Genomic DNA, 25191 nt, shown 5'->3' on the forward strand with positions numbered 1-25191 from the left:
CACATTCAGAAATACAATCTACTTTACCGTGGTGTTCCAAAGAGTGCTTGAATATTCTTAGAAAGTCTACGGATGCGTTGCAATTTGAAAGAAATTCTTGTCCGCCGGCTTCGCTTTCATTTATCGACACTTCGCTTGTCTTCGCTCCGCCTTTGAAGAATGATTTTTATCGTTATCATCTCATTACTGTATCCTTTCGGTTTTGCTTAGCGAGTTCCTGTTTGCTTGCCTTTCCATAAAGTTCTCCAAAGACCAAGGTTTAATTTATTAAGGAACAAATCGTGTAGCCATGTTTTCCAAGCATAAACTGCCGTCGGGAGCAAACTTGCCGCTCGCTGTTCAACCTTTTTGGAAACCATTTGAGTTCGCGCGCTCTGATTGCTTGGGTCGTTCCACTCTAGATGCTGATTGGTTATATTTTTCACATGTGAAGAAAGCTATACGCGAAGCTGATTGGACGTATCGCTTTTCTCACATGTGAAAATATCGAATATAGAAATCTATTTGTAAGGTTTATTGCCCAAAATTCTCGCTATATATGTAATAAAATAGTTTCTGCTAGTCCGCATTAAGCAGTTTTATTCTTCAAAAGAAAGCTAAAAGAAGAAAACGAGTTCAGTAGATCAGTCATAACTTGGATCGCATCTGACTTTCTTTCTCTCTGTTTCGAAGATGGCGTCGTAAGATTTTTCCGCTGGGTGACTTTGGGATTTGGTCAATAAACTCCACACCACCCCTGAGCCTGAGCCAATACCGAGCTATACGAAAAAGGTGTCCTTATGATCTTAAAACAACAAAGCCAATATTAAAGTAGCGCTTACGAGAAGTGCAAAGCTAACAGAAGCCTTGCCGACTGCGCTATCTGTTGGCATTGGTGTTGTAGTAGATTTGTCCATTGGCGGTGCAGGTGTCTGCTGAGATGTCGTCTTTGAAGTAGAGCTGGCTTGTGGTAAAACTGGTAGGCCTATTCCTTGAAATAGAAACTCCCCCAAGCTTTTTATGGGTTCGTTGTTCTTAAATGCCCCTTCAGTGTTGTTTGTGATTTGGAAAATGTTAACAACTGGGTTACTGGGTGAGTTACCGCTCGTGAATAGCAGTCCATCATCCGTTCCGGCATCCCATGGTGGTGACATGGTGACGTCATAGCTCTCCCGCCACGTACCATTGTTACACATGTCAAGGCTGTCAATTCCAATGATCCAATCAGGAGATGGCGCCAGCATTGTGATGACGGACACTTTGGAAAAGTTCGAAGTGACTTGGACAGGAATTCCAGTTACTACTGGCTCAGGGCCCGTACCACCCGAAGAAAGAACTAACTGCCAGGCCTTTTTCATGGTGAGCTGGGCGGTAATCTCATTCATAAGAGTGGAGGTTCCACCTGAAAATAGTTATAAAAAGAGCACAGAAAATATAAATAAATTTATGCTAAAACCCGCAATGAAAATAGCTTTCTGCACAGCCATTGCGTGACTGACGACCAAAAAATAATGGATGCTTGAACTGAAGGGATTACAATGAACTATAATCCAGCAAGTTACATCAAAACAAACATCTTCGATCAAGGAACCATTCAAACGCACGGAATATATGTGTCGAAGTTTCACAACGAAAATATTTTGGAATACACCGTCCGAAAATTAATATACAAAGTACTTGAGTATGACGAAGCTTTGAGCGATTGCTGTTTATATGTGGTATTATAAATTTCGAGCAAAATTCGAGTATAAATATTTTACCCTAATTTAGCTGGGGCCTAACACATGTACAGTTCTGATTTTTGTGCACTGAAAGCGGCAATGACGAATTTGTCTACTCGCAGTCACTGCGATTACATGTAAAAATACACCCCTCTGTAAGGGCCCGGACGCACTGGGCAAATTTTTGTTTATTTTGCGAAAAAATCTGTCACCAGTTACGTGAGACAAGTGCGCCCGGTGATTTTCAGATCTACCAAATTTTGTCAAGCCTTACCAAACTTCAAAGGCGCCGTCGTCCTGCCTCGGAGCAGGACAAATTTTTGTCAAGCGTCAAATCTGACAGATTCTTCAATTAACACGCCTTAATCTATAGGAAAACGTCAAACAAGTATTTTTTTATCCCGCTTTTCAAGGTAGATTTCCGCCAAAATATTTTATTTTTTCTCGACAGTTCGACATGGAGGACGGCAAAGACTATAAGGACCATCGACTCCATACAACAACTATCATATATATATGGCTCTCAAATCTTCTTTCCATTACACCTCCGGTATGGCACAATTTTCAAACCGCCCGAGTACAAGTACCGCTGCTGATCAAAATGAAAGCGCGGCGATTCAAGACAATTGAATTGTACTAAAAGCGAAAAATACGGCTCTTATCGGCCGGAAAGTAAGACTCTTTTTAGCGAACGGAAAGTTATCGAAAGTGTACGGTTTTAACATGATTGACACTTTGTGGGTAACAAATAATTTGGTGTTTTCAAGTGCGTCCACGATTGCCAAATTCAAAATTTGGTAGAGACAAAATTTGTCGAGATTTTTGGTAGAGCCAAACAAATTTTGTCAGTCCAGTGCGTCCGGGCCCTAACAGACCTGGTGGAACCCCACCTGGTGGGTTATTTTGCCCTCCCTGGTGGAAATTTGACCTCCCTGGTACCTGGTGATTATCTGAAAAATCCCTGGTAGATTTTTTTTCTCCCTGGTGAAGAATTTTGTTTACCTGGTCAGGAAAAATCAACCAAAATCTTTCTGCTGGCTTAAAAAAAAAAAAAAAAAAAAAAAAAAAAAAAGACGACGCGAAGCAAAAAGTTAATTGAATAATTCACTATAACTCGATGTAAATAAAGCAAAAAGTAATTGTTAACTTTTACTGATTTTTTTCGTCGCTTGTTCTGCTGTCATGCACGTCACTAAAGAGACAAAATAGATATATTTCCATTACTGTATGTATTACGAGCTTGTGAATGATTCAGAGCGATTTGAACTGCGCGCGCGGCCCAAGATAAATGTGTGGAAGTATTTTTGACCCGGCTTTTTACAGCGTTTTATCGAATAACTACGCAGAGGATAATCAGCTTGACCCACATAATTCTTGGTGAGTATTAAGCGGCATTTTCCCTTCGATTGAGCAGCCTCCCCGGGGGGGGGGGGGGGGGGGGTACTCCCATATGTGGCCTATATAGGTATGTGCCGCCCGATAGGGTATGGTTTTTGAGGTTCTCGGTCCTTAAATAGGGTATCATTTTTGCTCCTTTTGGCAATGAGTTCCCGGTGCGATCCTTAGATAGGGTACCTAAATTCTATAAGCTAAAATAAACGCCCAGCTAAACCAAAAAAAGTATCTTAAAACTGAATTTTCTGTTCAGGTATTAGTAAAGCGATTTTATAAAGATTTGTGTCTTGCCGTGCGCGGTTATCCTTTATTTGGGTCGTCATGGAACGCTTCTCCTCCCCTTGAATAGGGTGTCATTTTTCGGTTTTGGGCCTTAAAAAGGGTATCAATTTTCGCTATCTTTATCCTTAAATAGGGTCAGGGTTTAAGAACCTTGGCGGCACACCCCTATCCGAAATTTATGGGAGTACCCCCCCCCCCCCCGGGGCAGCCTCAAGCAGTTTGAGAGGCCATTGATGTATAAAATATCATGTTTAACTTTGCAGCCCGCCGGCACAACGTGATGTAAAATATACGCCAGTTATTCAAGTACATTCAAGATCATTCAAGTGGCGTATTACGGTAAATTTTAATTAAGCTGCCTCAAAATGTAAGTACTGTCTAAATAGAACTTTGTGTAGCTTTCAACTACATGAAACTATTGATGACATTGATCAGTTGATGCCTACGGCTGGAGCCCGGGGCTGGGGGACAGCAGTCATTAATTAACACATATTTTTCGTTGCTTGCTAAATCCAAACTAGAACCACTACGTGGAACTTACCGGGGCCCAATGCAGGGCCCAATGAGTGGGACACGGGATTGCATAAATAGACACAGCGGTCAAACGCCAAGGGCCTCCGATGTAACGAGCCAGCGATATATCTCAAGTCAAGTCAGCGATATATCCATAACAATGTAACGTTGAACGACGACACAAACTGCATTTTATGACCGGTGGCGCCAGCCTCCAGCCTTCGGCTGGGCTGGGCCCCGGTAAAAAGAGATAATTTATTCGACATGTAAAAAATATAAGCAAACGGTTCTCTTATTTAGATTTTTTATGCTTTGACCTTCTCAAAAATTGATCAACGAATAGGGCCGGCATATTGAACATTTTTCAACTTTAAAAGTAAACGGATGACACAGTTTAAATTAAGGAGCGCCCGTGCTAGGCAGCCTCTGGATCTGTCTTTAGCCTGCGAGCAGGCTCACCTTGGGGCACGCGCGAATATATCTTGGTGCACTCGCGAGTGGAGAGGCGCTGATTCTGTCTCTTGACGCTAGGCTCTTTTGATAATAAATATTTATGCCATTTACCTTCTGGAAAAGTAATTAAACTTGTATTCAGATTAGCAGGGCTAGATAGACGTTCAAACAAGGGAGTCGAGAAAGCAATTATAATCCCACGAAAAAATCTCCCAATTTCTTTGAAAAACTATCGAATATCTGGCTGAATTAACGCTTACCTAGACTTTCTCAAAGTCCTTCGACGCGCAGTTTAGGAAATTTTAGTCGTTAATGTATGTTTTGGCAGGTGTATTTCGTCGAGTGTAAAGTTGATTGCCTGGTGAAGCGCGTCCAGGTTTCCTTCCAAAAAAAGACGCTTTGATTTTAACTGAAAAGGTCTAGAAATAATCGTGGTTTTTTAAGTTTACTTTTAGGTGCCTATTTGCATATGAAACTCCCTTTAAAACGCACAAAATGTGATTTCAGCCTGTCTATTTTTTTCAAAATTTCCCGGGGAGGACCCCTAGTAGCTAGCCCCTAAATAGGCTCTCGAGAAGGATTACGCGAGCGAAGTGAGCGGAAGAGCTCCCGAGTAGCTTACATCTTCGGCGTTCACACGATTGCATTTTTCAGATCCGTCGTTTCGTCGTTTGCATCTTTCAGAACCGTCGTTTCAAATTCTGCCTGCAATCCTGCTAAGAACTGGAAAAGTAACATACATCAAAAAGAAGTGTAATCATTTTCAGGCAATGATGTCAGTCCATCACCTTATATCATACGGTTATTGGCGGAATTTGTTCTTCTGTTCGTCATCGCTTCTGCACGTATTGTGTGCCTTGTTTGATGCCCTGATGGACAAAAACGTGCATGCGAGAATTTCAGAGGTTATTAGGAATATAACCCCGGCGACTGCTTCAAGCCCGAGGGTAGACTTTTTAAAAGTCGTTCGCTTCTCGTTTCTCGTTTCCGCGCTCTGTGTGCTCTTCTCTCTTTGCGCTTGCTGAGCTCGACTTGTAGGCAAGTCTAGTCCAAGGGTGAACTAACCATGTCAATAGTAGGGCGACTCGTTGGCTCTTGCAACAATTATTTGCTAACTTTGACCCATTGCGGATCTAGTGGCGGTAATTCACTGTTCGATACAAAGGACTCACGGGATCTCAAAACGGCCCGTTTGCCGTTTCTATGTTACTTCAGTTGTTTACATACAATGCGAAAAAATAACCGACGGTGTCATCTACAGCCCTTAGACGACATCGGTGCGGAAACTGATTGTGCACGATAACCCCGCTAGGTTTATTGCATACTGGCTCACAGAGTTTCCATCAATAATTGGTTAGATTTGATATATCATCACCCTCCCTGGTGAAAAAAAGTAATCAACCTGGTGGATTTTTGACTGCCCTGGTCGATTTTGTGTTGAAAACCTGGTGGAAAATCAGGTGTCACCAGGTCTGTTACAGAGGGGTGTAAAAATGGCTTTAATATTCCATATTAATATTCGTTATGTCGAAGTGTTCGCGATATCGGGGTTACGTTATAAAATGTTCTAACCTTTTTAAAAATGGACCTGTAACCAGGTGGTTGATTCATTAAGAAATAAAAACGTTACTCTGGTTAAAAATTTTGTAGTAAAATGTTCGTAAAATATCTACAATGTCCCAACGTTTCGGCTTAAACTAAAGCCTTCATCAGGGGAAAGTGATAAGTGAATACAAAAAGCACGTTCTTATATAATATGCAAATCGAGAGCTAATGTTTGTCCCTAAAGGCTAAATTTAGAAATTCGTGCGGTAAATGCATGCCGTCATCGCGGTTTAGCGGATTATTGCAAGTGTTAATTTCCCAAGCCTCCAGAATACGTCTTTTGCGCCAATTTGTGCTTGTACGTAAGATCTTTGACGATTCCCACGAGATGGTGTGGCCAGAATGAAAACAATGTTCCGCTAAAGCTGACTTGTGTGAGTGTTTGTTTTCAACTGCTTTTTGATGCTCTTTGAGTCGGGTGGAAAATTTTCGTTTCGTTTCTCCGATGTAGCTTTTGTCACAAACTTGGCAGGGAATTGAATAAATTGCGCCACGAGTCTGATCTTTTGGCAATGGATCTTTCGGTTTTGGAAACAAATTGCCGATGGTTTGGTGTGGTTTTAAAGCGACTTTGATATTATAATTGCTTAAAATTCGCTTGATTGGTTCCGTAGTACCCTTGATGTACGGCAGAATGCAGAAACCTTTTTTGTCATCCGGTGCAGTTGCAGGCGTTTGTTGAGAAGGTCGTTTCGGTTTGCTTACATCAATCACAAAGCGCTTAGGGTAGCCATTCGCCCTGAGTGCCGCGGTCACATGTTGCATTTCCTTTGACTGTTGATCAACAGAAGATGGAATAGTTTTTGCACGATCAGTCAAAGACTTGACCACAGCCCTTTTGTGAGCAGCCGGATGGTGGGAGTCAAACGAGAGATATCTTTCTGTGTGTGTCGGTTTGCGATAGACTTTAGTGGAGAGTTGGCCATCGTCTTGTCGACAGACAGTGACGTCAAGAAAGGATATTTTCCGTTCTGTTTCTCTTTCAACCGTAAATTGGATAGATGGCTCGATACTGTTCAAATGATTCTGTAAGGTTAGCACCAGGTTGGATTTAACAGCGGCACATACATCAAGCCAATCAAGCGAATTTTAAGCAATTATAATATCAAAGTCGCTTTAAAACCACACCAAACCATCGGCAATTTGTTTCCAAAACCGAAAGATCCATTGCCAAAAGATCAGACTCGTGGCGCAATTTATTCAATTCCCTGCCAAGTTTGTGACAAAAGCTACATCGGAGAAACGAAACGAAAATTTTCCACCCGACTCAAAGAGCATCAAAAAGCAGTTGAAAACAAACACTCACACAAGTCAGCTTTAGCGGAACATTGTTTTCATTCTGGCCACACCATCTCGTGGGAATCGTCAAAGATCTTACGTACAAGCACAAATTGGCGCAAAAGACGTATTCTGGAGGCTTGGGAAATTAACACTTGCAATAATCCGCTAAACCGCGATGACGGCATGCATTTACCGCACGAATTTCTAAATTTAGCCTTTAGGGACAAACATTAGCTCTCGATTTGCATATTATATAAGAACGTGCTTTTTGTATTCACTTATCACTTTCCCCTGATGAAGGCTTTAGTTTAAGCCGAAACGTTGGGACATTGTAGATATTTTACGAACATTTTACTACAAAATTTTTAACCAGAGTAACGTTTTTATTTCTTAATGTTCTAACCTGTTTCTGCTACTAATTTCACACCAGGAGAAGCCTTTCTCCCTTCACGCCACATAACATAGTCAGCTCCATGCGAATAACCGATCAGACGCGAGAAATGTGCACCAGGAGGAAGAGCTGCATTCGGATGTCTGTCTAATTTCCAAAGACCGCGAAATGTCATCGTGTAGTTCGCTGTTCCCGGGCATTTTACACCGGCCGAAGAAACCAAAGCAACAAGGCTCAAAAATGCCGCGAGTGCTGTTATGCGTCGAGCCATTTTCACAAATCTGATTGCGTGCGTTCTACGCTGTGAGGAATTTAGGCAGAATACGATCGACAACTAAGTGAACTAACGCTTTATATACACATATTTATGTCGTGTTTGGATGACTATGCAAATTTGCAAATTTCGTGTTTGCTAGAAACCGACCCTAAGGCGTAAACTTTTGTAATATCGCTTCACCTGCTAACGGATTTCCTTTACTAAGCATATTTTTGCTATTTAAAATTAAACCCAGGGCTAGAAATACTCCCATTTAAGTCACAGCTACCATTCAAAGGCAATATCCGACACCGCATGAAACTGAAAAAAAGTCACGTTTCCCATTATAGTCACGAAAATATTTAGAACGAAGTTAGGGAACACCCGTTTTCACTTCACTTGTGCAGAAGCCTTAATAACAATTCAATTACATGTCCTTTAACTGTTATCAACAAAGAAAGGCGTCATTTGCTATATGTTTATAATTTTGTGTCGATTTGTTATGCCAACTGTGAAATAAACAGTCTTTTGTCTCAGCAGCCAATACAGTGATTAGAGTTTTCCGATTTAGCGGAAAATTCACTTAAATGGAACACATTTTTCCGCCTATTGAAAATCTTATTAAATTCACTTAGTTAACCCATTAAAAGTTCATTAATCTGCTTGCTTGTTTTTACTCGCCACATCGATATTACCGTAATAACGGTAAACAGAAAACTCGAAATCAGGGAATCTTAAATTTTGCGTGATCCACGTTTCATTATAGAGAGCTATTACCAATGCAGTAAAATGTGGTGCATTGCCAATAAAATATGTAAGAATTTTCTTAAAAAAATACTTTTTCATTTCGAATAAAATGCACAAAAATATTTCCAACTGTTAACCTGGTCAAGCTACGCCACTCGCGATTTCACATTTTACGCTTTGGTAACTTTTTTCTTCTGCGCGTGTTGTCCACTACTCGAGGGCATTGTAATATCACCATGCAGTGCAGCTCTCAAAAAGAGTATTGCTCTCGCCTAATGACATATCTGAAGGCAGTCAGTCCACATGACATAGGCACAGTCTCGAAAGAAAAAAGAATTAGTTCTTAAACAAAAGGCAAAATCGCGATTTTTTTGAGCGGAGCGGGACGGCTGTACACAGGCTAGTGTGATGTTCGCATGTTGTACGTTCTTAAGGTGTAACAAAAAAGGTGATATATGTGATGTTTACCCGTGGAATTTTTTATGTGCAAATGAAAAGAAAACAATAGAACAAAAAGATACCGCCTCATTTTTCAACTCCCATTTTTCTATTTATTTGGTAGATGGTGGCAATAAGCAAAGTTGCAAAACCGTAGAGAAGTGTGAAGTTCCACAAATGGCAACTGTTTAGATGGAAAATAAGTTGTGCAAAAGTTATGCTGCGAATACTTTCAAGTTCGTTAACGTTTGGGTTTTACTCTGGTGTAAGAACTTGTAAAATTTTTCTTTGTTTTGGGGCTATTGTTTTCCTGCTTTTTATTGTTTCCAGGTTCTTTGTTGTCTTGGTCGTTCTTTGTTTTACGTTACTTGTGAGTTTCACAGGTTTCACAGGCTTTTACGTATGCGATAAAAAAGCCGCCTCCTTTCAGTAACTATTTTTTTAACACCATGGATACTTTGCACCTAAAAACATTTTTCTTCAGTTGTCTCAGAAAATATACTGCTGTTTTCAATATATTTTTCTGGGAAAACTGTGATACGTAAACATTGTATCTTGATTTTCAAGCAGTTTGCATTCCACCACGAGACATTGTATTTACTGCAAGGATTGCTAATTTAATCTGCTCGTAAACAATGAATAATAACTGAAATTTCATTGTGCAAATTGAAACAAACGGCACTTTGCATCTTATTAGCTATAACAGGCGGAAAAAGTCGTTCCATTTCCGTTTAATCGGAAAACTCTATTACAATAGATGACGTAACGGGAATTGTTAGATTCTAAAGAACGAGTCTATTATTGTTATTGAGTTTTTTAACAAACATACGTTATCGTAACAATATAGCAAACATGTAAATGACAAATAATTACGGAAAAACATTGCAATAACGTTGTCATAGAAAAAAAGAAAAAAAGGTAAATAGGAATTTAAAATTAGCCATAGTTTCATAATTGGTAGCATTAACAGAAAACTCCCGAGTTTTAATCTGCACAGTTTGAGTCCACTTTTTATGATGTAACAAGATAAATTGATTTTTTCGTATTGAGAGGCCATTTGCACGAATTAATTTCATGCATGCGCTTTATTAGTTCATATTTGACTTTTTTTTTATTCTATGAAAACCTTATTGCAATTAGGTGAATATGCGTTTTTAGGCTTTTCGTCCACACGTAAGCAGAAAAAGCAATCATTATAAACGCTGACCAGGTATTTTAGTTTACGCTGTCCAGTTAGAGTGGATGAATTCGAAAACGGACAACTATCTCCGCTTAACAGCTGTATAATGCAGTTACAAACTTTCCATTCTATGTGACGTCAATGTAATATTGTTATCAGTGTTTGTTTTGTTAGCGCCTAAGTTCTCAGGGATTGAAGTTAGCAGGCAACAAATAAAAAATAGTCTCTCTTCTTCGTTTTCATTATTGGTCGTTCATTGGCATTTTGCGCGAGATTTATTAAAAATAAATTTAAACTAAACTTACTCAAATCAAATAAAACAAAACTCAGATTTATGTTATGCCATAGGCGGTTTGGTATCAACGGGCTCAGATCAAAATGACCACTGGAAATGTGTACTTTGCCAGTACTCGCAAGGGAATTATTAAGGAATTATATGGTAAATACAAGGTCTTCCTGCTCCTAAACGAATATGGGGACCCTCTTTTTATTTCAAAATTTAAGGTGGCTCGATCGGATTTTTGAGTGACGATACCTTTCAACTTTGAGCAACTTGTATGCCACCGTAAAAAAATGCGACTGAAAACCGATCAATACCGGCTGTACTAAAGAAAGATAAAAGTTTCAAATGTGATAAGTTTCATCGAAATCGGAGTAACCATAGTAACATAATGACGTCATCACCCATTTTACTTGAGACCGATTTTCTTGTAATAGGGGGATTAAAAGTTAACGGTAAAAATAAGCGACGTTTCGACCGATCTTCGGTCATTATCAAGCTAAGTGTAAGAAATAAAATTTGCATAGATATATATAGCTACAAAGAGGTAAAAATGTGTGAGAAATATTAATGAAGTAAAAATATGTAAAAATGTAAGTAAAAAGAATTTACAACGTAGTTGCTAAAAACAATAAAAGGCATGCAAAGCTAATAAATAAATATTATTTAAAAACTTTCGCACGTATAGAGTCAGATTGTACATTGAGACTAGGCCTCAGTTCGTGGATAAAAAACATTTCAAAAATAAGACAATCAAACTTCGTTTTACATTTCTTTAAAATCGAAAAATTCTTGGTTAGATCCTTAGGGGCCAAAGCGTGTTCCTCGCGATAATGTTTTCCAATTGATGACGATGCGTTCTTGTGTTCATCGACGCGTTGGTGCAAGTGCCGGCGCTTAAAACCAACATAACCTGCAATCTGACTCTATACGTGCGAAAGTTTTTAAATAATATTTATTTATTAGCTTTGCATGCCTTTTATTGTTTTTAGCAACTACGTTGTAAATTCTTTTTACTTACATTTTTACTTCATTAATATTTCTCACACATTTTTACCTCTTTGTAGCTATATATATCTATGCAAATTTTATTTCTTACACTTAGCTTGATAATGACCGAAGATCGGTCGAAACGTCGCTTATTTTTACCGTTAACTTTTATTGTGAAATGTTTTAAAAAACCCTTATTAATAGGGGGATTATTTTGGAAAAAAGGCTTCTAGATCTTGGACTTGACATAGTTTTCTCAAGGACTGCGAAATTTGAAGAATTTCTGAGAGCGTTTCGAGAAAATTTCGGATGAAGTTTTCAGGTGCTAAAATACAGCAAAAACAAAGCAGTCTCAGTAAAACATTATTGAGAAAACGTTCACAAGGCCCGATCAAGAAACATTTTGGCCTTAAGTGAATGTAATTACCTTGGGCGACAATCTCAGAGAAATCGTTTCATTTGATTTCTTGAAACATCGACCTAAATAAGAACTGGAATGAAGTGTTACTTCGCTCTTTTATCGAAAAAAGGGCCTTCGGTTACTAAAATCAGCGCAAAATAAAAAGCGCTCGATAGAATTTTTTTTAACTTGGCACTCAAAAAGAAGGATAAGTTTGTAAGTCCACCCTAAGTCCCCAGTCAACAAGTCGGCAAAGTTTGGTTGAAAATCTATGTTCAGTTTTATTTCGGGGCAATGATCTTAAACGAATACACAGATTCCTCTCAATCTGCCGCTCAGAGGCAAAGTAAAAGAGTTTCTGCTAGTCCGCATTAAGAAGTTTTATTCTTCAAAAGAAAGCTAAAAGAAGAAAACAAGTTCAGTAGATCGATATCACTTATAACTTGGATCGCATCTGACTTTCTTTCTCCCTGTTTCGAAGATGGCGTCGTAAGATTTTTCCGCTGGGCGACTTTAGAATCTGGTCAATAAACTCCACACCACCCCTGAGCTTTTTGTGAGGAGCTACTCGTTCAGCCACGAATTTAATGATCTCGTCGGGTGTAACGTCTCCACGACGAACCACGAAAGCTTTCGGCAGCTCTCCGGCTTTAAGATCGGGGACGCCGATTACTGCCACGTCGTCGATGTTCGGGTGGGTAATTAATAACGCTTCGAGCTCGGCTGGAGGAACCTGAAAAATACAAAGAACCGAAGATGAGTCGTCTATTGTCGGAAATGGTTATTGATAGAAAATAAAGAACGTTTATTAAATACAACTGTTAAACGCATATCCATTAGCCCATTGCCGGAGTCATTTTGTTGTGTTCTTCGGCAAGATACTTTACTTTCACAGTGCCTCCTTTCCCACCTGGCCCCAGTTGTTCAAAGGGTGAATAACGCTATCCACCGGATAAATCACTATCCAGTGGATAGCGTAGTAGGTTTTGACAGCACTTATCCACTGGATAGTGATTTATCAGGTGGATAGCGTTATCCACCCTTTGAACCGAGCCGGGGCCAGATGTATAACTCGACATCAGCACCTATGTCATAGCGGATTTGGACCCCACCCCCTCCTTAGTGGATTTGGAACCCCCTACAGAATTTTTATTTCAAGCTTTGTTTCCGTCATGTTCAGTAAATTATATCTTTTGCAAGCTTCTTGTGGATGTTCCTTTGATTTACAAAACAATTGATTTTACTAAAGATGAAGAGAAACTGATGGGTCACTATGTTACATTTGCAATGCAACACAGTCAACTCTCTCCCCACCTTTCCGTCTTAGAGAGGTCTCCATCTTATAGCGAGTTTAGTACAGTAACATGACGGAAAAACGGCAGGGACCAACACGGCAACACCAGGTGTCCAATTTACATAGGTGTCCGTTGGGGAGAGGTCACTGTACAAAATCGCTTACAATTGTATTTTACTGTAAGAAGCTAAGTGTTATTTCTACCTGAAATCCTTTATATTTGATCAACTCTTTTATTCGATCCACAATGCAAAGATATCCCTCCTCGTCATAATGTCCAGCATCTCCCGTGTGTACCCAGCCTTCCTGGTCAATCGTTTGAGTGGTCGCCTTGGGATTGTTTAGATAACCTGTGTACATGCATTCAGAAAGGAAAATATACCTTAAAAGCTCCCCTCTGGAAGTTTAAAATTGTTTTCAATAATATAAGCACCCCCCCCCCTTCCCAAGTTGGTCAATGACGACGAGTCGATATACCTTATAATAGGAAACTAACACTTGTGTTAATTAGGTTATTTAAAATTAACGCGAATTGAAGGAAAAATTACTTCCCAGTAAAGGAAATTAACGCGAAAGAGGAGGTAATATTTCAAAATGAAGAAAATTAACGCGACGTACACAAAGAAAAACACTTGTTGAGACAACAGGAACAAGTCTATTTCAACACTAGGCGTATAATCCCCAAACGTAGGGGTTAAGTGAAGGAATCTGATCGCCTCGAGCGTTCTTCACAGTTTCAGTGATACCGGCAGACTTCCACCCTGATGCAATAATGCCTTTTCCTAAGGAGTCAAGAACGGCTGGACTGTATCGAGAAATTGGGGCCAAAATATTTGAAAATTAAGGTCATAGAAAGTAACGCTCCACTAAATTAACAGCGCGGAACTTAACGTTAACAAAAGTTAACGCGACTTAAATTAATACGGATTTTTTGAAATTTGCGTTAATTTCATGCAGCGTTAATTTCCTATAATAAGGTATGACACAGGCTTTTAGCCAGAATTTTAAAAGTGGGTGTCCAAAATTTTTATCAGGCCTGAATTTGTCCCCATAGGAGGGCCTGAGGAGTATGCAAGATGTTTTTCTGCAGTTATGAGTGCAAAGGTATCTAGAGATTTCCAAATTTGCTAACAAAAACACTGTATACAGTTAGTCATATTAATTTTCTCTGAAAAGTGGCCGTCCATAGGACTCCTGGACTCCCACCTGGCTAAAAGCGTGGTATGACATTTAACGTTTATCACATTTAACATTTTATAATTATACCTTGTGAAAATCAGTGTGTTACAAAACAGCGTAAGACATTAAAAAAATCCACTTTGTTTTTTTTATATGTGCTCTCACTAAAGTTGTTTGAAATAAGCCCCTCTTTATTAAACCTCTGTGAAAAGGTTTTGAAAAGAAATAAGCCCCTCCCCCCTGGCATGGGGGGTTAATAGAGCTTAAAATTCCGTAAGATATCTGCCAGATACCGGTATGAGATTTGAAGCATGTTTCTAGAACGAATGTAACTTTATGTAAGTCTGATATCTTTAAATTTGCATGTGCATGCTTCATAAATCACAATAAGTAATGGGAGCCGGAGAACTTGAGCATGTCCACTGCTTAAATCGCCCAGTATAAATTATTGCATTTTGTTTTGGAAACCCTTGTTGAAGTTTCTCCTATCAATATAACACCTCTGACAAATATTGCAGGCTCAGTCGATTTTCAGAGACTGGATTCTAACCTTTTTAAGGTAATGTTTGTGTGTTTGTACAATTAGTTCATGACCTCTGACCTATCACTAAATGATTGTTAATAATATCAGGGGACGGGTCTAAACGCTCAGCTTCCTGCCCCTTCCTTAGGTGTTCCCATCAATTTGTGCTGTTTCTTCTCCTGACTTCCATAAAATTCCTGACCATTTTACTCCCAAGTTTCTACCACCTAGCTGTTCCCCCCCAGCTCTGCCCCAACATGATACCTTTCATGACGGTGGGTCCTCGAATGCAGATCTCCCCTTCTTTATATGGTCCTAATGGTACCAATGTCTCTTGATGGACAACCTGTCAATCAGACATTTACAATGGATAAGTAAAAGCTGGTATCGGAATGTGACATAAGACAGAAACTATTTTGTTGGAATGAAGCACCTTTTGCAACAATTAAATACCTTGCATTCCAGATTTGGGAAAAGGACACCACAGGAACTTGCTTTGTTTCCATCAAGTGGAGTCATACTGCATAACCCACCCTCTGTCAAACCATATGCTGCATTTTAAAGGAAACAGAATTTTTAAAATCAAACTTGTGATAAGGTAATGGAACATTCCTAGATGTGGTTAGTGCAATAATCCAGCAGCAGATCTAAGAGAGTCCTGAAACTGAGGAGGGAGAGCCTCCCCTACCCCAAATCCTTAAAGTTTAAGACCCAAAGTGCAAAAATTAACCTCCCTTTCCCCACCGCTCCACCCCCCCCCCCCAAACCCCATGGGTGAAATTTACAGGACAATGGTACAAGACTGGTGCTATTAATAGTGAAATGCACAGAAGAGAAAATTGTCCAATCGTCTTACAAGAAAAATGCACCCTCCTAATAAGGGACTGTACACTTCGATCTTGAAAAATATTTTCCTTTTAATATTAATAACCTTTTTGATACTTTCCAACCTTAATTTTTCTATTTGGAGGTTTCCTTAACTTTGAAATTTAAGTAAGTTTGTTCATTAGAAAAATAACTTGAGAGAAAAACCAAATGTCACGAGCTTTAAAAACAGTATTGGGAGAAAAGACCTCACCCATCTTATACAAACTGAGTGTAAATGTGACATATGCAGCTAGGCCGATTTAAATTTTTAAATGTTAAATTTTTAATTCTTAACTGCAATTTTTATCTTACACCTACTTTTATTATAAAATTTTATATTTTATTCTCATTTATTTATTGATTCATTTATTTATCTATTCATCAATGTAGTACGGTTCTTTTTTTCTTAGAATTTAAGTGTTTACAAATATTTTAAACTTTATGTAGCTTAGTAGATTTTAATGTAAATAGTGTCCCCAATTATTTTTTTTTTAAAGCTAAATACCTTGACACTATAATAAAGTATTTCATTCATTCTTTCATTCATGACTTGAATGTCGACATAAGCTAGATTTATGCTGCTTACGCATATCTGGTCTTTGTTCCTTTGTTCATAGATTCTTTTTAAAACCACTAGCTTGCATTACCTTGTCTGACATATTTGACGTGAGGTAAGCGTTTTTTTAAAGCTGTCAGTAGCTCTTCTCCTACTGGGGCTCCTGCAGAAATCACCTCCATCAAGGAGCTTAATTTGTAATTATCAACCATCGAGTGCTGTGCCAGGAACAGAATTAGTGGAGGAACAATTGGGGCAACTGTCACCTGAATGAAATTCAAAACAACCTGCATTGTGATATGTTATAATGGGCACTCATTAATACTAAAATAAATGATAAAATGAACGAAATGATCCTCACAGTGTGCAAGCAATTTAAGCAATTGCATTTTTTAGCATGAAAAAAAATTCAAGGCTACAACAGGATTTGAACCCATGACTTCTGCGATACCAGTGCATTGCTCTACCAACTGAGTGAAGAAGCCTTGATACGTTGGAAGCAGGTCAATTGTGGGTCCAATTAGGTCCCACATGTGGAGTAGATGACAAAGTGAATATATGAAAGACATATAATTATGTGAACTGCGGATCATTTCATTGATTTCATCACTAAAATAAACCCTACATAAATACCTTTCACAAATGACCTTGAAATACCGGACATAAATGACCATGTAGGTTTCATTGCCACAGCAGGTATACTTTTAAAGATTGTGTTGTTTCAGAAAATATCCGTACCCCTCGTACGGAATGTTTTTTAGTTTGAATTCCCCCCACCCCTCTGGAAATTCCAGTCAAGCCCCATACTTTCCTTTAAAAATTTTGGCTTTTGATACCCTCACCCCCTCGGAATTTCCAGTTGCCTTCCACAGGGTGGGTATGGATATTTTCTGGAACTGCACATTACGGCAGCAGTGGTGGTAATGTATGTGTAAGTGTGGGGGTGGGGGAGGGGGTTATGGCCCACCACCAACCCCTTCTCTTAACTGACGAGCTCCAAAACCAACTAACAGAACAAGGTTAATATTTAAGAGCAGTGTACAATAACTATTCTTGGTTTGCAATCATGTGACAATAAAAATTTTTTTCGCAGAATTTGCAGTGGGGGGAAACACTAAGTCCTTGTCCACCAGTATGGCTGCCATGACGTCAGCTGCAACCCAGCAATAACAAAGTTAAACAAATTTCTCATAAGAGTACTAAGTGCTATGAATAATGTTTCAGATTTTTGGGCTTAGCCCTTCATCAGTGGAAAAAGTTTTGATTTGATTTTTTTGAAAAGCTGGCTAATGGGAAATAAAAAGAGATTATTTAAATATGTAACCACCTTAAATGTTGAAAACTTAAGATATATGATTAATTAAATACTTTACCCTGTGATCTTCCAAAGTTTGTAGAAATATCTGTGGCTCAAATTGCCGCAAAATGACAAGTTTGGCACCCCTAGACAAAGCCATCCCCATAATAACAAATTGCCCATAGCCATGGAATAGTGGTAAAACTGCCAAGACCACAGACTGCAAACTCAAATTCAAGAAACTGTCATGTCCGATAATACATGCCAGTGCAATCAGGTTGTAGTGCGTAAGCATACAACCCTTAGGTAAGCCTGTCGTACCACTGGAATAAAGCAAAACGGCAACGTCTTCCTTGGGACTTATATTCACATCACTTGGAAATCTTGAACCATCATCTTGAACCAACTCGTCAACTGACACAAAACCTTTAACTTTTCCAACAGTGAATGTAGCAACAATACCGACTTGTAATGCTGCCCTTTGTGCATTAGCAAGACGTTCCCTGTCTGTGATCAAGTACTTAGCCCCAGCATCCCGTAGCTGATATGCAAGCTCTTCTACCCCATACTGAGGGTTGATTGTCATGATGGTAATTCCAAGAAACAAGGCTCCATAGTATACAACAGGGTATTGGATACCATTAGGAAGATAGATAGCTAGAGCATCATCTTTCTTTAATCCTTGTTTGACCAAGGCAGAAGCAAAATTTCTGGTCAGTATTTTAAGCTGTTTAAAAGTGTAAAAGCTCCCAGTAGATGGGTCGCTCTGAAAAACACAAAATGAAATGTTTAATCGTAGTGTATCAGACTGATCACAAAAAGTTATATCTTAGGCTACTGGAGGTTGTGCAAGACTTAAGCCTTACTCCAAGAAGACTGTTGAGGACAGGTCTTTTCATCTTCTTACCCCAAAAGAAATCCTTTGAAAACGTCTACACCTTTAAAGCAATCCACTGAAAGTTCCTTAACCCCCCCAATGAAATCCTTTGAAAATGTGCTAAGCCCTCAAGAATCCCATTAGAAACGCGTTTGTTCCTCAAGAATTCCAACCCAAAAGAGTTCCACAACTTTTCACCACCCCCCTTAAGAATATTCCTGTATTTCTTATCTTACCCCGGAGCAAATCCACGAATTTTTGCCCTTACCCCTAAAGAATTCCACTGTTCTTCAACTGGGGGGGAGAGGGGGTGCATATTTTAAATGCAATATAATAGCCCATTACAGAGATTATCTTAAAAATCTGAATTCTCTGGGGAGCCGGATCAGGAAATTTTCCATAAACGTGCCTCTCCTTTCAGGTCTTAAAATGCCAGTTACCTAAACTACTCCCCCCCCCCCCCCCCCAAAAAAAAAAAAAAAAAAATCACAAAATATAAAATGACTGGGCCAAGTCACTGCCAAGCAACCTCGTTTGCCAAGTGCCTCGGTTTGCCTCTAAGCGGCCACGGCTTTGAGTACGGCCCTGCTAACACTCTGAAAAACCAGCTCTTATAATCTATTTTAGCGGACCCAAGCAAAATAAAAGACAATCGCTAATACAGACACGAGGGAACTTTGGCTGTTCCCTTTTCGTGTTGTGTTGTGCAAATTTTGTAGCTTACCACTGCCTTGCTGTCTCCGTATTTATCAAAGTTCTGAAACACATACTGTGGCCACGAAATGTTGTCTGGTATAGGAACATAGTACTTGCTTCTGAAAGCCATCACTTAACCGCACCGCCAGCTAGCAAGAAGAGAAACCAACGCCAACCAACGCTGACAACGCTAGACAGTCTGCGAGCAGTAGTGGCGAGCAGTCGGTTTTTGTTCCGAGACCGGAAGAGTTGATTTATATGCAAATAAGGGGCAGGGAAAAGCCTTTCTTTTTCCTTTTTTTCGCCCCCGCGCTTTTCGCGATTTCGCAATTGCTTCTCGCTCGCATACGCATTTTCTGCTCGCAGTCCACAAGAAAAGGTAGAAACAGGCTGTAGAAACAAGCCTGTAAAGATGGCCGACTTGCTCGTTGATTCCAGTCTCCTTCTCGAGCTCCCGTTCATTTCTCGTCTCTCGTCATGCAATCTTTAAAATATTGTGTGACGAGCCCAAAGAGCGTTGCGGTAGGTGAGCTCAGAGAGCTTTCGTTGCACGGCCAAAACGGGTAGGGTAGTTGAGTTTCGAAATAAAGACTGGATAAAAAATGAGAAGTGAGGTTAGGGTAGGTATGAATGTCTCCCGTCTGTCCATGGCCCGCATGTTGCTGTCGGAATTTCGTCATTTTATCTACATGCAAATCAGAAGTTTCTCAGCTATTTTTATTTTTATTTTTTTTTTATTTCTCGACCAATTTAAAACTAAGGTTAACAGAGCAGGAGTTTCTTGGACATTTTTGTCGGCATTTTAAATGTCGCTGTCGGAATTTCATCATTTCATCAACAGAGCATAAGTTTCCACACCTTTTTAAGCATTCAATTGTTCATTTATCTTTGTCTGAATGAAGCGAAGCGTAATGAAACAAAAGATAAATGGTTTCTTTGAATTCCCAAGCACATGTGCATTTGACAGAAGTATGTTGTAAGCGCCGGTACGTGATAATGCGAAGAAAGTGTGGAATGTAAAGTAGCTAGTATAAATACGCTGACATGGACGGCGGAGTCGGGGGGCTGGGGGGGCTTTTAGCCCCCCCAGAATTTCCGAAAAATAAAGACTTACTCACTTTACAGCGCGACGCGCCTTACCGTGGCCACCCAACAAACTTTTTTGACAAGTTAGCCAATCAGAGAGCGCGAATTTGTTCGAGCTGTCCCAAAACACGCTTCTCGGCCAGGATCAGTTTGTCTGGTGAAGGAAAGAACGCATCAATGTCCCCCAGGTTGTAGATATTTGAGGGATCTTGGTCGGAGTTTTGAATCCACGAAATCCAGTTGTAGAGCTCACTCATTTCGTGCGAAATGAACGTAATGTAGGTCACTAGTCAGCCCCCCCAGTTGGAAAAATGCTCCGCCGTCACTGGCTGAACAGTAAACAAGTTTCATTGTGGATTTTCAACCTTAGCGGACAGTTTAATTTTGTTAAATTTTGTCTCCGTTTATACGATTTCAGTCTTTTATTTTTCCTGATTATCGGCTTGTGTGACTTAGTTCAGTTTGTTTATTTGTTTTTGTTTACTCATTTTCCTTGGCCGGGTCAGATGTATACAGTTTGGTTTTTTATTGTCCAAGTGTAAACTATTGTTATTGTTTGTTTGCTGCTGTTTGTTGTATGCAAGGATATGTGGTTTTGTTTTACAGTTAGTTGTTTAGTTCAATAAATAGGCTAAGAATTGTCTGCTTATCCCGAACCGCATTCTGTTTGTCAGTTTTTTGGGTGCGGGGAATTGAAGAATGTCAATTTTCAACTGTCCACAGCCTCTCGATTTTTCAACGCAAAAAAGCAAACGAAGCGAGCGCAAAAGACGCAAAAGGGCAAAGCGCAAAGCTTCTTCCGTTCAGTCCAGTTCTCTCGCCATTCTCGCCGCGCGCTCATCAGTCGAAAAAAACACGAAAAAATAGAGGGCTGTGGACAGTCTATGCCAATTTCAAAGGTGGGTTTGCATCTCGCTAGCTGGAATGACACCTGGGCCGGGCTTATTTATTGCTATGCTTAATTTAGTATGTTAGTTTGTTGACAGATTAGAGCCCGTTGAAACGAAAATCGCGCGCAAAGCTTTCTAAAGCACTGGAAAGACAAAAAAAGTGACACCAGGTAAGGTTTTAAGTTTTATTATAGCTTTTCAATGATAGTAAGAGATATTTTTTCCAACTTTATTTCAAATACATACAAGCTCTTATAGTACATCCATACAAACTCTCAAAGTACGCTTTGGTTAACTGTGATTAGAGCATATTCCCCGCCAGCTCTTACTGGGACATAGTTTCTACTATGACTGGAATAAATTATATAGAATGTTTGTGGTGAAAGAACCATAAGCTATTTTTTAACTTGACACATAAAACCAAAAAAACACTGGTATGTATCCCATATTTCATGGTTATCTGTGTTTCTGCTAGTCCGCACTAGTTCGATGTTTCTTTATAGTTTGTTTTCTACAGTTATTCAAATACACAGTTATGACACAAGGATAAAGGCCAAGTGTTATCGACCACATCACTGCCGTTTACAATACTTAACCAGGGTCCTAAAATTTAGAATTCTTTCCCAATATCGATCACTGGTTCGACTAGCTTTTCTACTTCTATAAGAAAAAATAGGGCCCCAATGGGTCCATGCACAGTAATTTTCAAAGAGTTATTTTAACTCCTGTAAAGGGGTTAAACTAACTCCTCAAGGTGGAGTTATTTTTTATGGAGTTATTTTAACTCCTAAAGGAGTAATTTTAACTCCAAAAAAAGAGTAATTCGCCCCAATAGGGGAGTTAATTAACTCCTAAATTGGAGTTACACTGTGGGGAGTTATTACAACTCTGATTCCGGAGTTAAATGTAACTCCTTCATGGAGTTAAATTCCAATTTAACTCTGCAAGAGGAGTTAAATGAACTCCTCTTTTGGAGTCATTTTTAAGGTGTTATTATAACTCCCCTTAGGGAGTAATTGTGGAGTGATTTTAACTCTCTAGGAGGAGTTAAAACTCTAGTTTAAGAATTATTTTCGTGGAGTTACTTCAACTCCGCTTGCAGGGAGACTTTATTTATAAACCCCAAAGCCTCTACTCATTTAGTTGCATCACTGACACGCAAATGTCGTCGGTATACCTAACTCCACACGAGTCCTGAACAAGCTTAGAACATGCCCGGCGAGTCGCGCGCTCCGCGCATAAATTTAATGGAATCTAAAGAGCCTTCTGTTTGGAATCCCAGTGTTTTGTCTAAAGGAACCTTTTGCTTGCAATCCAAGAATTTTTCAACCGTGGGAATGCTTCGTTCATAAGCGAAACACGATAGAATTGCAGAAAGTCGGGCGCGACCTGGCGCGACCGGAAGTCTGCTTTCAATTTCCTTTCAATTATTAATTTTTACAGACCACATGATCGTTCCGGGCCTACTCGGCAACGGATTTGAAATATTCGGCCGCCATTTTTTAGGTAACGTTTCATCGACGCACGGTTGAGTCATCGTAAAGTAGTTTTTAATCGATAAGTCACCTTCAAAAAGATGCATTTTACAGCCTTATGGATTGATAACTTCGTGAAAGGTAAGCTTAATTGATTTTGGCGCTTAAAAGATCTAAAACGAGGCGGTTGTATTATCAAGTCAATCCAGTAGAATCCCTTACTCGAACCTCCCGAAGGAACTAAAATTGCGTTAAATAATCGAGGGTTAAATAACAGAGATGTACTATACAAGGGAAAGAAAATAGGTTCGGAAAGTCGGGAATTTCGATAAACCGAGGGTTCAAGAAATCGGGATTGTATGCTACGGACCAAAATCTAACTACAGTTGTATACAGACGAAAACAAACTGCATGTGCGTTAGTTGTACATGGCAAAATTTAGAGTGATGGATTCTGCTGATTCTGATTATCTGATATGCAATAATTTTTGTCAGTTTGCATATTTAGTAAATTGTAAACTGAAGATATGCAAAGGATTTGTTACTGACTAAATTTAAGGGCTAATAGAAAAATCAAAGAAATCACTGGATGGAAAACATATAAACCTTACATGTTAGCTGAGTATGCGAATTGAAATGACTTATCATCTACATTGACTGTTGCACTAATAAATAGTTTTTTGGTGGCACTGATAAATAGTTTGCAATTTTATGTTTTGCATTGATACATGTATCTCTGAATCCCAACACAAAATTTGGATAGCTTCTCTTCCATCATTTGCAGTTTCATGTGCATACATGTAAACACCTTGCACCACTTGAGCTGTAATATTAAGTTTCTTTATGTGAATAGTAGCTCACAGAACTGAGACCCCATTTTAATTTAAAAGAGGATGTTACTACATGAAGGTAGCACCAGAACCGTCCTCTCGCTATGTAAAAATAAGATTATCCTAGTACATGGACTCGAATCATCTGAGCACAATATTATGCAATGTGTTTTTAGCTTTTAGTTTACAAATACCGGTAAAAGGTTGCATTTGGCCCTGGTGCTAGGATCATCCTTGCACACGTATCAACCTGTCTGAGAGGTAGGATGATCCTAGCACTTCAAACATCCACTCTGATGATCCTAGTGCTAGGATCATCCTCTTTCCATGTCAGTGGGGCCTGAGTGGACCATCAATAATATTGTTCTGTAACCCAAAAACTTTATTTTAAATCTTTTTTCAGATACTCATTGTATTGGAGGGTAATGCAAGCAATCCTCGTATTTATTTACCTGTTAGGGTAAGTTTCAACTCTTATCTAAAAATTAATTAACAGTTTGGTTTTAAAATGGTAGCTACAGGTATGGATGAATGAATGAAGCTTTTTTTAACATTCAAATCTTTTCAGACTGGAAGCTGCTCTGTTTTAATGAAAGCAGCATTCACTTTTTAACTAGAGGGCCTTCAGCCATTTTGACTATGCAATGTAACATTAAAAATCCACACTTACAGTGGGTGAGATGACATGTATATTAGAATTTATTCCGGGCTCCACGATGTGAGATCTTGATATTTGGTACACTAAGCGAGTGGTGGCATTTTTGCCAGATCTTAAAGCTTGTGTCCAAATGAGTGATCACATTGTTTTAAATGTTTAAATATTATGGACTTCATTACTTAGGCTTCTGTTCTGTCAGACCTTGATGGCTGGTACATAACTGCAATTTATGTTAAGTTTCTACAACTCTAAAAGTTCTGTTTTATCTTTACAGAAAAATACCAACACAAGCTGGCCAAAAAGGGAAAAGCTGCAGATAAATAAGTTAGGAATGATAATTTTATGTTATGCCAATTTTATACTTTTTATTGATTGTGTTTTTAAGGTATACTTTAGATTTTGATTGCCAGTGGGTCTGATTTAGATGGAAGAGTTTGCTTCCTGAAAAATAAATGCATATAATATTTTCCTGTTAACCGTGGTTTATGCAATCTTGTTCCTGTTCATGAAAATTAAATTGTAAACCTGTGGCAGTTCAAATGAACAGATTGAATTTTGATGTATTATCATACATGTTGTATGAGCTCAAATTTTAATAGAATTGTTAGTATTTAATAAAATGTTTTAATTATACATACATACTTGTAGATTCTTTATACTATTGATATCAATAAATTTATTGATATCAATAGTAGAAATTTACATTATTGTCATTTTTAATACAAATTATGTACAGTGTATTAAACTCATGTCCAAATAAGAAAATGGACTATGACTGAATTAAAGATGTAAAAGTTAACAGTCAATTTGTGTGATGTTGCTTTACTAAATAGGGCGAATGCACCTGAGTTACTTTAACTCTGGTAACAGAGTAACTGTAACCCTGATTATGGAGTCAAAATAACTCTTTTCTTTGATGAAGTAGAGTTGAAGTGACTCCCTTGTTGGAGCTATTACAACTCCAAAATTGGAGTAAAATTTGGGAGTTAAAATGACCCTAAAAAAGGAGTTATTTTTAACCTAAATGTTTAACTCCACTTTTGGAGTTACAGT

The 25191-nt window shown here is 38.9% G+C and overlaps 2 protein-coding genes and 1 long non-coding RNA gene across 3 annotated transcripts; 1 reads left to right on the top strand and 2 right to left on the bottom strand.

Annotated features, from left to right (window-relative positions):
• Window positions 1-130: 130 nt before the first annotated feature.
• On the bottom strand, window positions 131-8131 carry LOC144634202 (spondin-2-like). Its single transcript, XM_078493102.1, has 2 exons — window positions 7633-8131; window positions 131-1381 (listed from the first exon to the last, which is right to left on the bottom strand). The coding sequence occupies exons 1-2, from the start codon at window positions 7889-7891 to the stop codon at window positions 786-788; spliced, it is 855 nt and encodes a 284-aa protein (XP_078349228.1). The 5' UTR covers window positions 7892-8131; the 3' UTR covers window positions 131-785.
• Window positions 8132-12219: 4088 nt separating this feature from the next.
• On the bottom strand, window positions 12220-19388 carry LOC144634194 (uncharacterized). The gene is made up of 7 exons (XM_078493093.1): window positions 19229-19388; window positions 17704-18393; window positions 16422-16596; window positions 15361-15458; window positions 15172-15253; window positions 13410-13555; window positions 12220-12644 (listed from the first exon to the last, which is right to left on the bottom strand). The coding sequence occupies exons 1-7, from the start codon at window positions 19328-19330 to the stop codon at window positions 12348-12350; spliced, it is 1590 nt and encodes a 529-aa protein (XP_078349219.1). The 5' UTR covers window positions 19331-19388; the 3' UTR covers window positions 12220-12347.
• A 3292-nt stretch (window positions 19389-22680) lies between these two features.
• Window positions 22681-24548, top strand: LOC144634210 (uncharacterized). Its single transcript, XR_013567163.1, has 3 exons — window positions 22681-22792; window positions 23884-23940; window positions 24413-24548. It is a non-coding gene; the product is annotated as an uncharacterized LOC144634210 (long non-coding RNA).
• Window positions 24549-25191: the final 643 nt, after the last annotated feature.

This window comes from Oculina patagonica, chromosome 13, assembly GCF_052425735.1.
Source record: "Oculina patagonica isolate OP01 chromosome 13, crgOcupat, whole genome shotgun sequence".
NCBI lineage: Eukaryota > Metazoa > Cnidaria > Anthozoa > Scleractinia > Oculinidae > Oculina > Oculina patagonica.

Bases quoted from the DNA above. Each gene is read 5' to 3' on its own strand.
- LOC144634202 (XM_078493102.1), bottom strand. From the start codon at position 7,891: ATGGCTCGACGCATAACAGCACTCGCGGCATTTTTGAGCCTTGTTGCT. The intron at 1,382-7,632 runs GTTAGAACATTA...AACTATTTTCAG, and splicing joins GAAATTAGTAGCAGAAACAG to GTGGAACCTCCACTCTTATG.
- LOC144634194 (XM_078493093.1), bottom strand. From the start codon at position 19,330: ATGGCTTTCAGAAGCAAGTACTATGTTCCTATACCAGACAACATTTCG. The intron at 13,556-15,171 runs GTATCATGTTGG...GCATGTACACAG, and splicing joins AGGACCCACCGTCATGAAAG to GTTATCTAAACAATCCCAAG. The intron at 12,645-13,409 runs GTAGAAATAACA...TGTATTTTTCAG, and splicing joins TCAAATATAAAGGATTTCAG to GTTCCTCCAGCCGAGCTCGA.